The following is a 15085-nucleotide window of genomic DNA, read 5'->3' as shown; positions in this document are numbered from 1 at the left end:
GGCTCGGTGGTCCACTTTTATCAGTCTTGCATGTGTGTCCACGGGACCGGGTTTGCACACGTGTGTGCGCCTGGATAGGTGTGGATCGCTCTGTATCATTTGATCATCTGTCTAGAACTCTGTCAAATGCTTTTAGGCCACCTTTACAGGAGGCCATTCTCAGGATCCTAGGAAGTCGCCTTCGATCGCATAGGACTACCGGCCCATTAAGAGCAAGCTGTCCAGCGTGATGCTCTCTGGGGTTCAGGGTTACAGATCCCGCCTGCTTCAGCCAGCACAGCTGGTGCTTGCACTGGGTGGCAGTTACAGCCCAGCATGTCTAGAGGGTCCCACTTTAGGGGAGACTGGTTTCGCCGGCTCTTGTTTGACAGGCAACAGCTCCCTGGGAGGGGGGCTCCCCACCTGCAGGCAGGCAGGCAGGCAGGCACACCTGGAGGCAGTGTGTCAGCCCTTTGGTCCCAGGCCAGACAGGCTGAAAAACTCAACATGCGACGGCTGCACGGTGTGGCATTTTGCCTCAGCAAGGCACGTGGAGGGCACCCAGCAGAGAAGAGCCGCAGCAGGCGGCCCTGGGCTTGAGGGACCAGTGCAGCTCGTGCCGTCCCTGCAAAAGCCCAGGATCAGCAGGGAGCCGGGCAGCTATCGCCTCAAGGAGTCGCAGCCATGTTGCAGCTGCACGCTGCCTTCCAGCTTGACAAAGCCCGGCCCGCGGCCCGGCCGTGAATTGCTCCCTGGGATGCTGCCAGAACGCTCCCCACCAGGCCAAAGGAAGCTTGCAGATTCCTTTTCTCCGGCCAAATGAACAGGAGGTGCTAAGCCGCCCCTGTGCAAGGCAGGCCACTGCAGGGTTGGCACGGGGCAGCCACCCGGGCCCTGCTTCTGCCGGAAGCGCTCCGCGGCTCACATCCGTCCAGGCCCTTCTCCAGAGGCTGGGTTTTCGGCGACGTGTCTCCCAGTCCCTGCCCACCTGTGTGACGGAGGGGGACACGGGGCCGAGGGAGGCATGCCTAAGATGGATGCTTGAGGGTGGCATGGTTTAAACACAGGAAACTCTTTCGACGCGGGCAAGGGAGGCATGATTCCCAGCCTGCAGCCGGAAGAGCCTCCTCCTGGAGACAGTCGCCCCTGGAATGCTGGGGAAACAGTAATGGTGGCAGGCTGCTTTTCAGGGCTGCACCTTAAAGGAGCAGTCCTGCAAATAAGTTGCAGAAGTAAGTAGCTTTCACAACTTCTCACCAGCCGATCTGCACACAAGTATGTGAATGAATCATCTGCAGCCCAGTCTGTGTCCTAGCCAGCTCTGGAACTCCCAATTTTTGCAAAGCTTCCATCTGGTCACTTGGAAAGAATCCTCACCGTAGGCAAAAGAGGCCGTCTTGAACAAACATGACTCTGAAGTTCCATGCAGCAAAACAGCAGGCGGGAGAGTTACCCCGTTTTTTTACGGCATTTTTACTGATAGCCTGTTAGCATTCCACAACCTCATACATACTAGAGGATGTAGGGATGAATGGACACCAACTTTAAGAGGCTATTAGACACATTCAAGGAGATCCGTGGCTTTCGGTGGCTGCTCGGCCTGTTGGCTCTGTGTCCAGCATCAGAAGCATTATGAACCTCAATGCCACTTGCTGGGGAACATGAACATTTGAGTGCTAATCCACCTGGTTGGCCTCTGTGGGAATGTTGGACTAGACAGGTATTTGGTTAGCATGGAACCTCTTCTGTCCTATTTAGAACAATTTCTATGACAATACACCAATAATAAGCAGCTTCGGTTCTTCCAAGCAACAGAAAACAGTTCTGAAAGTGTTCATACCAAATTCAGAACAAGCAACAGAAAAACATCAAGCAACCAAACCAAAACCATACTTTCAGCTGATTCCAGTTAATTCCTCCAAAACCGTACTTTCAGCTGATTCCAGTTAATTCCTCCAAAACCATACTTTCAGCTGTTTCCAGTTAATTCCTAACAGCCTGGAGGATCACGTGGTTGTTTTCTTTACACACATCCAAAAGAAACCAAAGAGGAACATAAAGAAGGCTCCCGAAGAGCATTTGCAAGTCCGAAGGGACACTTTATTTCACCACGTCTCCTTTCCGTAGTCCGGCATTCCCCAGATGCGTGGAGCCGCAACTACCAATACGCTGAGTCAGGGTGGCCCGTTTTGCTAAAAAAACCTGATTCCATCAATGAGTGCACAGCAGAACAAAAGACATGACAATCTGTGAAATGCAGATGGAAGATGTTTAACCAAGTCCGTAGATTTCAACTCACATCACAGGATGTTAAGGGGAAGCTAGAAAGCATTAACAAGTTTTGTACAAATGAGTCAGACTTCTTAGATTGTCTCACACCATTCTACTCGGGTGTGCACCGTCCTTGCCTGCCTTGGAAAAACTGCCTTTTGGGGCACGGCTATCCGTCCGCCTTAATGCAGCATTTCCCTTCTTTGTTTTTAATACTTCCATTCCCTGCCTGTCCAGATTTTTAAACTGCATGGATTCAAATGTGGACCAGGCATGGACAGACTGGGAGACCCACTGCCTTGCCCCAGAAACCCTCCACGTGTAGGTCAGGGTAGCAGGGTAGAAGGCAGGTCGGAGCAGAGACTCTGATGTGTTGCTGGAACAGAAAAAGGCAGGAATGGGGAAAGTGAGTGAGTCTCCAGGAAATGTGTGGAGCCTGGTACATTCTGTCCCTGCGCAGAAAGTGGGGAGCAGGGCAGGCAAGGATGACACGGGCAGTTCTGCCCCGCGGACCGTCTGTTTTGAGCCAAGCTTCAGAATTTCCCTTTGCACTTCTTACACCCCAGCCCTGAGCAACAGTATGACTATATTTAGCACTGATGTAGCCCCACAGCTATGCAATGCACGGAGCTATAGTGGACAGAATCCAGGCTTGCTGGATCTACCAAAGAATCGCCTGCTGGGCTGGACCAGGGTCCATCAAATCCAGCCTTCTGTTCAAGGGGTTACCCACAGGAACAGTTGCCTACAGGTCATGAGTGAGATGGCACCCTCCCACCCATGTTCCCCAGCAAATGGCATACACAGGCAGAGCGCCTCTAATCTTGGAGGAGCATCAGGACACGAAACTAGGGATGGCCTTCTCCAGAATGTGTCCTTCCTCTCCCTGTAATAACTTTTCAGGGTGATCCTTTTGAGTTCAAGAATGAAGAGGAAAGCATCTCCCTGCCCCCTTTCTGCACATGTTGAATCATTTTCTACACTTCTATCATATACCCCATTTCTTCACTTCTTTTCTAAACATACCCAGATGTTTTAATTTTCCTCCCAAATGAACTGCTCCAGCCCCTTGATCATTTCAGCATCCCCTTTCTGCATTTTTTCACTTCATGTTTTAAACTAGAATTCTGAGATCCACCAACCAGAGCCTAGAGCAAAAAGGCATACGTTTAAAATTAGGGGGCTTCCAGGCAGGGTTTTTAGCTTGTGCAATTGTTGTGACTTGTTTGCAGGATTTTATGGAGGGTCCAAATGTTTTCCCCTTGCATTTGTATTAAATATGCTTCACGGACACTGTCTTGAGTAGTCTTGCAGCAACTCTGAAAGATGAGATGATGTTCCTATCTTTGTATTGCAGATGTGAGGCTGATATCAGAACATTATTGACATGTGTCTCAGACTCCAAACAGGTTTGTGATAGTGGCATATTTGAAACTGGGGATTCCTGGCCAGCACACAGTGTAAACGGAGATGTGTCTACTCAAAAGTAAGGCCCACTGATTTGAATGGGCCTGACTTCCAGATAGATGTGCATATGTTTGTGTCTTCAGGGTGAAATCCTAGGAATATTTAGCCAGGAAAAAGTCCTACAGCACTCAGCATAAACTAAGACTGCAATTCCATGCATGTTATCTTAGCCATACTAGCACATTAGTTGAACAAGAACTAAGAGGTGTAATACATCACCCAAAAGGATTTATACACCTTCCTTAAAAAACTGTGGCTGTATTCTTTTCTAATTCCGACCGAACTTACTTGCATAAAACTTGGCTCACTTGCTTCTCATTTCCCCAAGCAGTGGGAAATTTAAAGCAGAAAGAATGAGAGTTCTATATGCTAAAGTTTCCGCACAATCATTACATTGTTCATTACATGTTAGGCAGAAAATAGGAGGGGTGCAGGACAAGTGCACAGCCTGCTCGGAGAATTCCAAAGCAAGATCAGCGCTCTGAAAATTAAAACAAAAACAAAAACATCCCCCGCTCCTCCGGAAGTTTCTTTCTTTGCACGTCCTGCAAGACCAGGCAAAACCGGCTGCACCCTCACCTTGGCAGAGGAACACGCATCAACGTACACACGTGTGCAGCGCCCCGTGTCGCCATTTATCTACTCAGCTTTCCTGAAAGTTCCCTTCTGTCTAGGAAAAGCGCAACCCGGGAAAGGGAATGCGGGGTTTCTTGGTTTTGCTTTACAAGGCAAGCAAGCGATGGCATGTTCACGCCCGTTCTCGACTCCGCTGGGATTACTTCTGGCTTAAGCAGGAATGCCTCCTCTAACTGGTAGATCAAATGCAAGAGGAACATGGAGGGGAAACATCCGCCAGTCCTCAAACTCCTGCAAAACCACTTACCCGCCGATCCCAGGGTTGGAAAAACACAATCATAATCCCAGCCTTTTGCAGCCACACCCAGCACATCCCAGCCCTCCGGTTTGTTCCTGGGCTGGACTTAGACTACCCCTCAGTGGCTGCAGTTGGAAAGTACATCAGTGATCACCGCTGCTTTCTCTGCTTGTGTCATCGCTCATCCCGCTTCCCGCATAGCCCAAGCAGCAAGAGGGAACCAAGGCGGTGCGCCGGCTGAGCGCTGGGTCTAATTCCGCTTGGCCAGGAAACTCCCCGGCTGACTTCGGGCCAGGCGCTCCCTCAGCCCAACCTGCTCGCAGGGTGCTTGTTGCGAGGACAAAACGGAGCTATGCAAGCTGCTCTGGGTTCCTCATAAAAGGAAAAAGGCAGGAGAAGCACCATACATTGGTAAGAACAACTTTCCTGTGTAGTTTCAAGAGCCCTATTCATCCACCAAGGATGTCATTTTGAAGGTTGAATGGAGGCAGCTGGGACATCCACAGGGGCCATGCAAGCGCAGGCAGGACCCTTCCCCGCAACCGACCACGATGAGCAATCCTACACGCACCTTTTAATACTCGGAGGGAGCACGCGACAGATCCACCTGCCTTTTGGACTTTCCTCAGGGGCCGTGTCCCTGCAAAACGTTGGGGCTGCACCTCCACTTCATGGGGTGCCCCTGCAGGACCACGCATGTCAGCGGTGTGCATAAAGGCGTTGTTGCTCGTAGCAACCCAGGCACTTTGAACTTGAGCCTGATCCAGGCCCTGGTGTTTCTTTGCTCCAGCAAGGAAGATAGCCCTTTTTCATGCAGACATTTGGAGCCCACCGAAACATGGCTCTCCAACTTATTCACCTTTGGAGATGCGCTGGGCTGTCGTGCCAGATCTCTTATATAGGGCTGCGTGTTAATGGAATTGCTGAGGTCTGCTTCTGTTGGACAAATCAACAAAGAAAGAGCGCCTAGCCAGGACTGCACAATTGCTCCAGCAGAACTATCGCTGTGCAGCGCTCACAGTGTTGGGCTGGGGCTTGAGAGGCCTCTCGGCCATGAAGATTGCTGGGCAGCCTTGAGCCATGCACTCCCTTTCAGCCCTCACAGGGTTGTTGTTGCAAGGATGAAAGAGAGAGGACATGAGAGAAGGCACCTTGGCTTCCTGGCAGGAAAGATGTAGGCAAGAAATATAATGCATAAACTCTCCCTTATCTGGCATAATCAGCAGGACAGTTTATATTTTTCCTTTTCTCATTATACTATATTGGAAAATATTTTAGTTGATCACCCTCAAAGACTATGAAATTGTTCACATCCTGCCCTTAATCCTCATGTCGAATGTGTCCCATCTTTTTTTTTTTTTTATGGCAAGCTGTGCCGAAGTCCACAAATCCAGGCCAAGCAAGTAGAATGAAATACTAGAGGTTCTTTCACTCATTTTTATGTATTTGATACAAGCATTTCCATCAGGAAAGTGATGTGCTTTGTCACTTCATTTTCCATAAAGATGGTAAAGGAGAAGAGAAGAGCAAGTCCACTCCTCTCTCAGCCCCTTCCATAGAGGTTCACGGCCCGTGGCCGCTTTTCCCCGCAGTACCGGAAGTTTGGATTGCGCGCGTCGTTGTCCCCATCTCTATGACTGTAGCCTGCCTCAGCCAGCCGGAAGTTGCTCCAGGGAATGGCGCCCGCCGCCGGAAGTGGCTGTGCCCCAGCTCGCCTCACTGCCGGTCTCGTGGCGGCGGAGGCAGAGCTTCCTGCTCCTCTTTCCCTCTCGTGGCTCAAAATGGCGGAGCCGGCGGGCGAAGCGTCGCTGGCCGCTCCGGAGGCTTCCTCCTCCTTCCTGGGGTTCGGCCCCAACTCGCGAGAGCCGGGCCGGCTCCCCTCGCGGCGTGCGGGCGGCAAGGGCGCCAGGCACCGCAAGAAGGGCTGGAAGCGCTGGCGGGGGCCCGAGGTCCAGCTGGGCCGGGAGCTCGGGGACTGGCTGGAGGAGAGGGCGGCCGAGCTGCGGCACGCGGGGTGAGTGCCAAGGTGCAAAAGTGACCTGCATAAAGAGGTAAAAAGGTTTCGGTGAAGGGGGAGCGGACCTTGGGGCATTCCCCAGGGGGAGACTTCCAGTGGGTAGTGGTGGTGGAGGACTGGAGCTCGCTCGTGCTGATGGTGAAGACTCGGGATTTTTAAATAAAAACATTTTTCCTCTATTCCAGAGGGCTACTGTCAGAAAAACCGGATGAAAGCCTATTCTTTGTGGATAAAGTGAAAGGTGAGAAGATGCTCCTTAACAGGGTTGGTCATCCCAGGTTTTGGTATAGAGTAGCAGAGAAATAGTAACCTAGATTTGAAGCAAGGATTCGTTTTTTTTTCCTGTTGTGTGTAATACAGTCCATTTTGTAAAGTTGAACTATGCATCCAGGATCAATGGCTGCTATCCATTCCACTAATTTCTCTGTCATAGTATATTCTGTTTCTACTCCTAGCAGCCAACTTCTTAAGCCAAAGGGGAGGGTATGTGGAGTGGTTGTTGAATTATAACTTCCTGGTAATCCCCTTTAAGGAATGGCTTGTGTGCCACTGCCCAGCATGGTTCCTAATTAGAGCACACAGATGTGGCTAGTGAGTTGAAGGGGAGGATGGGCAGCAAAAGTTCCTGCTCTGGGAGAGAAGTTTTAGTGGACTGTCAGGGTTGAATGCTGTGTGTGAATTGTACCTTGGTGGTGAATTATTGCTTTGTGCATTTGTCCCAGGCCAAAATGAGAAGCATGCCAAAGAGAAACCTTTGAGGATTGACTTGATTCTGCAGCCAGATTCCAAAGTGCCTCCCCCCAAAGAGTGAGTTTTCTCCTGTGTCTTCTCCTGGGGTGCCATGCAGAACAAGCTCGATGAATATGGTGTTCTGGTGTTCCTTCGATCCCCATTGCTTGGATATTGGAGTCTGGAAAGATAACTAAGCACAGGGAGAGAGGAGGGGGGCTTTCCAGAGTAAGTTAGAAGTCATGGAGAGTTAATATTGAGTAGGTTCTCCCACTAACAGATTCCATTAAGAGCTTGCTTTGCTGAACTGTACTGGAACCATTTTCTAAAACTTGGCCTGCACATAACTTCTGCACGTTTTAAACCTTTTATTGCTGGTCATAATTTGAGCGAGGAGTGGAGAGCACTGCCTCCTCGGCCTTTTCATGATTACAAAGCAGCCAGCATTTCTCTTTTTCCTCTCAAGGCTGTTTTGCTAGGTTTTCCCCTTACAAGCTCCTTCCTAAGCTCTTTAGGTTAAGGGGAGGGGGAATTGCTATAAATTTATGAAAACCTCTCTAGCCGAGCCAACAATCTATGGAACCTGCTGTGCTTTCTTCCAAAACGCTTGGACTCTTTGGAAAGAGGGCTGCAGTTGAGATGGCCCTGTTGCCTCTGTCCTGCGTGTACTTTCTGGCACAGGGCAGAAATTAATAGAGGTACTCTTCAGGAAATGTGGCGAGGTGAGGAAGAGTAGCTGCAGCAGGTGCTCCTTAGGCTTACCTGACACTGAATTTACCTTTGTCCTTCTCAGCATCCTTGCCCACCAGATCCCCAATGGCAGGAAGCAGAAGCAGAAACAACGGCTATGGGAAAAGCTGGCAGAAAAAGGAGTGATGCCCCGGAAAGAGCGCCTCCTTCAGGAGAGATTGCAGAAAGCACCAGCCTTGAAAGCTGACTCAGAGGAGGCAAGCACTGCCCTCAATCCTTCCAGGAGTTTCTATGATATTTGGTCAGATTTAAGTAAGTCGGAAGAGAATCAAGCTGAAGCCTAGAATTTCAGAAGCTCTTTTTTGTAGTTCTAGGACAGCTTTTCCAATCTGGAACCCTCCAGATTTATTGAACTGCAGTTGCTCCATGTTAGCTGAGAGAAGGTGGGAGTTAAGTTCACAATATTTAGAGGGCACTGAGTTGGACAAGGCCGTCCTAGGAACAGTTTGCAAGTTATACTTAAATAGATAGACCTTGAAGAGTCACTTCTTTCTTCATCCTGAGAATGGAATTGGGAAGGGGATCTTTCAGTGTTGTGTCTGACACGCAGGGAGGGTGGTCTTCATTCAGTGGCTGGCGTGGGATCCCCTGTGGCCCAGTGTAGCAATTAAATGGTTCCCTGACCTGCACATCTCCCTCTTGGAATGGCGCTTCTGTGTTCCAGCTTTCTGTGATCTGGCATCTTAGCCCAGTCACATGACATGTGATCACACAGCTACACAAGCTGCAGAACCTGTAAATCGGGCCTGGAACTGCAGGTAAACTGGTGCTGGGGCAGAGAGCCAAACTGAAAGACAGGTTTGCAGCACCTCTGCCCAGGTCCACTTGCTGGTGCTGTTGGTGGTACTGACATAGCTGGGCAAGGCTGAAGGGGACGCCTGTCCCTGGACGGTTGCTTCTCTTGCAAGCTGACGGCGGAGTAGGGAGCCGTGCAGTGAGAACCACCGGTGTGCCTTGTGGCTGTCGCATGCGATCCAACTCTCACCCGTGGGGCTTCGATCGGCCAGTTGTGTCTTCTGTTGTGCACTTTGTGGGCTCCAGCTTTTGCTTCATTGACACGGAGTTCCAAATCGTGTGGGTGTGAACTGCCCTGCACACACCTGTTCTGCACTCTGTGGCCTGTTTTTATTATGGGTGAAGACCGTGTGTCCCTTTTCCCGAAAGTGGATGGCCACCTGTCCTCTGGGACTAGGGTGTTGATTGTGGGAGGCGCGTTGCTTTTAAGACTGAGAACGTAAGCGCAGGTGTGTGGGAGTTTCCCTGGTGCAGCCTTCCCTGCTCTGGTGGTCTTGGAATAACCTGGACTGGCTCCTCCGCTGTTAACTTTTTGACCAAGGGGTGTTTTTTGTTGCGTCTCGGAGATAAGCATCTTTGATGGCTCGTGTATATCACCTGCCTCTTTGTTCTTCTTAGATGGGAAAATGCACATAGCAGCGAAAGTGGGGAGAGCCATGTCCCTCCCCGCTTAGGGAGTTTTACAAGGTGTCATACTAGCTTTCTCCAGGAGAGGTCAGAATTCCTGTGACAACATTCCGAAAGGATTGTCTGGGGAAAGCGCTTAGCTTGGCTCGAGTGTCTGCTGGGGCTGTCCTCTCTTCCCCCCCTCTTTCACCCCCACCCCACTCGAGCTGTTGGGGCATCACGCCACTTAACCACTGTGAGGACTTTCAGCGCCCAGAGAAGAAAGGCTGTGAGCATCGAGTCTCGGCTTCTCTTGTCAGCTGAGAGCACGTGCTGGTGAGGAAGGGGAGCAGCGAGTCCTAGTGGGCAGGTCTGGAGCTCTGCTCCTTGATTTAGGGAGTGGCGAGGTCAGCCTAGCTGGTACCCGTCCGTCTCCTGAAGCAGGCGCACCGGGTTGGCTGCCCCAGGGTGGTGCTCTGCCGTTTCCCTTGCAGGGAACCCCTCCCTCAACCTCTCTGATTTAGGAGGACAAGGAGGAGGGCGGCATTTGGGCCTGGTCCAGCCGTTGCTTTCTTAGCCCTTCCTCTCTGCCTCTTCCCAACCCACAGCATGTGGACGCCTGGTCCGTTTATCCTCCTCGGCATCCTCCCCCTCCTCCCTCTGCTAGGTTCAAAGGTTGAGGGTTCAAAACTAAACTTAGCGGCTTGAAGCACAGAATGAGCTCGCTCAGCCACTGTCCAACTCCTGCCGCCCACCCGTGCGCTCTGGCCAGGGTTGCATCCAGATGAGGGATCGCAGTTCCTTTCACTGCAGGGAAGGATTGGGATATTGCGGTCCCAGAAGGAGCCCCTCCTTCCCTTCCCCTCCTTCCCCCCCTTTGACGGAGGCTCCCTTTGATGCCCACACTTAAGGGGGAGGGTCCCATGGGAACTTATTGGCACTTAAGCAGGATTAGTTGCCACTTAGCACGTCTTTGCGTCCCCTAGTCGGATGTCTCCACTGCGCAGGAGATGGATTTCTCCCCACCCCCCTTTTCGTTGCTTTCTTATGGGTGAACTGAGGATTCTAATCCCATATTAGTTGTGAGAACTAGAAAGGGAAGCCATGCTGCTTTTGGATTAGTGTCGGATGTGAGGATGGGCTGCTGAACCAAGACTGCTGGTTCTCTACCCCATTGTTTTGCTAACCGTAATTCCCCCTCCCCTCCGTTTCTGTTCTTTGCTCTTGAGGCTCACAGCCTACCCCATCCCCAAGGCTCTGGCCAGGCCACGATCTGTTCCCAAGGCTGTCTTAGCCTGTTCTTTACTGCCAAAAGCCAGCCTGAATGGAAACATTTTGCTCCCCTTCGGAGGAGGCCCAGGATGCAGCTTTGGTGAGTCTCCAGGCTTATGATGCTGGTTTCCTCTTCTCTTGCCCTCCCAGACCCACTGGACAAGGCCCTGGCTGGGAAGGATAGCTGGTTTCTGGAGCAGACCAAAAAGCAGCCGGTGAAGGTAGGCAGCAGACCTGTTTCTGCCCAGGATCAAGGTGTGGGGGAAGCAATCATGGTGAGCCAACTCCTCTTAGCCTTCATTTTGCTCCTTTAGCGCCCAGAGAGACTCAAGAAGACTCCGTCGCAGTTGCCAGCGGTGGAGGTCATCTCGCCAGGGGGGTCCTATAATCCCAGTTTCCAGTCTCACCAGGTATCTATAAAGTTTGTCACCTGTGGGGTGGTGGTGACACATTTTCTACCCAGATTGAGTTTGCTTCACTGTGTCTGGACTGGGGGCTGGTCCTTAACAGGCGCTGGAGAAACCGAGAGAGTTAATTGCATGTGTTCAATCCATCATTTGAAAAATGCACCTTCCCCATCCTGCTGCTCTTTGAAAGTGCTGGAGTATTAACTCCCAGTGTCTCCCAGCCAGCATAGCTGGGAGCTGCAGCCCAGTATATCTGGGGTGGGGATGGGGGTACCGGACTGGAATTCGTGGTTTAGAGAATCTGGGGCGCTGTGTTGGCTTGAGATTCACAGTGCTGTTGCGTTTCCAGAGCACAAGGAGAGCTGGGCTGGACCAGAGCGAGAGCTGATTAGTTCGTCACTCTGTTTGTGCTGCAGTCAGCTGGCTCCCGAGGAGAGACCCAAAAGGGCACGAGTGCAGCAGCACCCTCTGGCCCATGCTCCCCAGCAGCTGCCAAACGGGGGCATGTGGCCATCCGGGCCATGAGCCATTGCGAGCCTCTTCCGAGAATGGGTTCCAGTCCCTTTTAAAGCTGCCCAGAGTGGTAACCATGAAGCCGTCCAAAAGGGCTTTGCACAGCCGTGGTGAAGCTCCCCGTGGTGGATTGGGCGGTGGCTGCATGGATGGGTCCTTGGGCCGATCTCCCCAGTCCTCACACCTTTCCCTTCTCTGCAGGCCCTGCTCCTCCAGGCCCATGAAATCGAGGTCAAGAGGCAGAAGGAGGCAGAAAGACTAGAACGGCAGCTGCGTTTCCCCACGGCGGCTGAGGCCCCCACGCAGGTAAGCACCTGCTCCGAGGGGGAGCACAGCCCCCGTGCAGACACGATGGCCTCCGCCACACTCCCTGGCGCTTGGGCCTGTGAAACCAAAGCAGCATCGGTATTTCGGGGACGGGGTGTGTGTAGAGGTTTGCGTACACCTGTGCACCAGGGGACCTTCACCCTCTCACGGGAAGAATCGGGTCAGGTGAAGATCTGTGGGCAAATCCGGGGCTTCCCTCAGCTCTTTAACGAAATGGCAGCAGTCCTGGACTGCCTTTGGCCTTGCTTCCTGTGGAAAAAGATGGAGGAGGCCCTGCAGTTCGGATGATCCAGCTGAGGGCGCACCTTACATCTCTTGTTCCCAGTCCACTCGGATTACGGCCCTCGGGTGCCAGGCCTTCAAGTGGCTTTCCAGCTTCACACCTTGAAGGAGCCTTTCCCCGCCCACCTGTGTGTGGAGCGGCACCTCTGAGCCGGGGATCTGGCTGGGAAAGGGGGTGGTGGCTGGAGCTCCACAGGTTTGGGGGACCATGTTGATGCCTTGGTGCCCCTCTGCACGGCCTCTTCCTGGTGTTCTTCCGAAATGGGTGACCCAGCATGTGGTGGGGTCACTCCCTGGCTGAGGTGCATCCTTGAAGTGAGGCAGGTGAGCAGTTGCCGCGAGAGGGCTCGCCGCACCTTGGCCGTCCTCCAAGGGCGCTCGTGGCGAGAGCCAGAGGGGGGCCGGTGCAGCACGCCTGCCCACCCCTGGAGTGTCTCCTCCCCCTCCCCTGGAAGGGCTGCACGCCAGACTTTTCGATCCCTCTTCCTGATGCTTGGCCTTGGGAGAGCGTATATTTAGCCTTCTAATAGGTCTGAGCCCTTCTGCACTGTATCAGTTTAAGAGGATGTGCCAGCCTCTGGGTGGCTGCCAGTAATCCTGCCCAGAGGTGCCAAGGCCTGGCGCTCAGCAGCAGCCTCCCACATACAGGGGGAGGCCCCCATGAGGCCCAGGGGAGGGACTGGCAGAGCCCAGAGCTCACGGGGGCCCTCTGGTGCTGCGGTTGAACCTCGAGAGGTGTGCACCTTTGTGTTCCAAGCAGGACTGCAGAAATGCAGTTTGATGCTCAGGCTGCGAGGCAGAGCTGCTCCCCTTCGTAAAGGGCGGCCTCCCCTGTGAACGGATGGCTTTGTCATCAGAGCTGGGGGCTCTGCCTGCTTTTGGTCCCATGCCACGCCACCGCTCTGTTGTCAACATGAACCCTGCCCACAGGGTTTGGGCGCTGCTTCAGCAGAACCACACCTGTCACAGTGGGACTGGTCCTCTTCTGGGACTCCCAGTAAAGAGCTCTCAATGGGCCCAGGCCTGCCCTGGCAACCGCCTGCTCCAGCTGGCACAGCTCCTTGAGAACAGCTTCCCCGCCTGGTGGCCCTCAGAGGCATCTGGACTGCAACTCCCAGAGTTCCCATCCAGCAGGGCCATTGAGTGGGAATTCTGGGTGTTGCAGTCCGCTTGTGTCTAGAAGGCGCCAGGCTGGGGGCGGCTGGCCTAAGGGGTGAGCTGCTGCCAGGGCGCTGGCTCGGGGCCTGTGGGCGTTCCTGCTCTTGCGCATGCTCCTGCTGCAACTTCTCTCTGTGTCTGCAGGAGACAGTGTTCCGGGAACAGTGTGAGGGACTCTTGGAAGACGAGTCGGATGGCGAGGAAGGGCAGGATTGCCCACCGAGACCCCCGGAGGTGGAATTGCAGGCAGACGCCCCTACATCTCATTTTCCCCAAGCGGTGGCAGGGGAAAAGAAAACGGAGCGGCAGCGCAAGAAGGAAAAGGAAGCCAAGCAGCTGGTGGGTGTGCCAGGCAGGGCCAGGCCTGCTGTCTTTCTAGAAACTGCCTTTGGAACAGGGCTTGCTAGTTGGAGAACGTGCTTTTCTGAATGTGGAATCTCTCAGGGAGAGTCGCCTTCCGGATAGGTTTTTTCCCCCTGAAATATGTGCCTGAGATTCCATGCCGCTCTGTTTCCTGGGTTGTAACTGAGCCATCGCCTTCTGTGCCATGATTTGATTTGAACCAGGACTTGGGCCTTTGACGGGGGTGATCCAGAAACCAAAGTTCTGTTCCTTGTTTATCATTTTAAAATGCCAACAGGCTTCCTGTAGGGTCAACCTCTGCGAATGTTAATCAGCGCAAAATACAAAGCCAGCTGCCCCTTACTTTGATGAGGCCGCTGGGGGGCACGTGGGCCAGTTTTGCTGAAATCTCCGTGGTGGCTCAGGAAGGATCTTGGCCGACACTCGGGCTCAGCGCGTTGCCTTGCAGGGCTTCTTGCTGCTTCCCTTCCCTTGCAGAACCTCAGCAAAAGTGAACGGTGCAGCTGAGCTCTTCCTTGGTGTGAAATGTGAATCATTGTGGTCATGGAATTACCTGGCCCTGGAATTGCAGGTCTTTCTGGATAGCGGGCACAGGCCTGCCTGCGGGCACATCCGATGCCTCCTAGTTTCCGTGCACGCATGTGTGCGAGGTCGGCCCACGCCTTGAGCGAGCGCTTCCTGCCTGGGTGCCTAAGCCCCGATGTGGCGTCGCTCTCTGAGCCGCCCTTGAGAAGCAGCGCAGCGGCAATCGGCTGCCTCCTGGGCTGGCTGCCTGCCAACGCAAGCTTGATTATCTTCCCTGCCTTGCTAGCACGCGGCCATCTAGCCAAGCCGTGCGCCTGCCATCTGCTCCCTGCTTGAGCTCTGCGGAAATAGCGGGGACGCCAGCCCAGAGACCACCGCTCTGCTGACGGGGACCCAGTGATCTCCTCCCGGCAGGGGCACCCCTGGGCCTGCCCCACGCCGCAGAAGGCACCGCGATTAGGGAAAGGAGGCAAAACGGGCCAGAGCCCTTCCGGGCAGGCCTGCCCATCCATACCTCCCTTTCTATGTGTGTGTGTGTCTCTCTGTGCACGCAGAAAGCCCGGGAACGGAGTGCCAAGGCTGCACGGCTCCGGCGGCAGGAGCTGTTCCAGCTGCGGTCCATCCGGCTCCAAGTGAAGCGGCGGGAAGCAGAGCTGCAGCGCCGGAAACAAGCCCGGGAGGCCAAGCGGAAGGAGGAGGCCAACGCCGGAGCCGTGCAGCCTTGGCACTCCGTTCCCGGGCTTTCTGCGT

General features: G+C 53.5%; 1 protein-coding gene across 3 annotated transcripts in view; it reads left to right on the top strand.

Moving 5' to 3' along the window:
- Positions 1-6348: 6348 nt before the first annotated feature.
- NOP53 (NOP53 ribosome biogenesis factor) overlaps positions 6349-15085 on the top strand; it is a 13672-nt gene continuing 4935 nt past the window's right edge. The window contains exons 1-9 of one of the 3 annotated variants that reach the window (XR_006415217.1): positions 6349-6605; positions 6794-6849; positions 7331-7415; positions 8131-8339; positions 10911-10981; positions 11075-11170; positions 11882-11986; positions 13592-13786; positions 14890-15057. Coding sequence is in view for 1 of the 3 variants with exons in the window: in XM_044435097.1 (XP_044291032.1) it covers positions 6373-6605; positions 6794-6849; positions 7331-7415; positions 8131-8339; positions 10911-10981; positions 11075-11170; positions 11882-11986; positions 13592-13786; positions 14890-15053 (1214 nt within the window). In the remaining 2 variants the exon portion in view is untranslated. Of the gene's footprint in view, positions 6606-6793; positions 6850-7330; positions 7416-8130; positions 8340-10910; positions 10982-11074; positions 11171-11881; positions 11987-13591; positions 13787-14889; positions 15065-15085 lie in introns of all 3 variants that reach the window. The other 2 variants (XR_006415216.1, XM_044435097.1) reach the window with 2 other exon arrangements.

Source organism: Varanus komodoensis, unplaced genomic scaffold (genome assembly GCF_004798865.1).
Source record: "Varanus komodoensis strain SLA01 unplaced genomic scaffold, ASM479886v1 scaffold29_1, whole genome shotgun sequence".
Lineage (NCBI taxonomy): Eukaryota > Metazoa > Chordata > Lepidosauria > Squamata > Varanidae > Varanus > Varanus komodoensis.
This window is presented reverse-complemented; position numbering and strand designations above follow the sequence as displayed.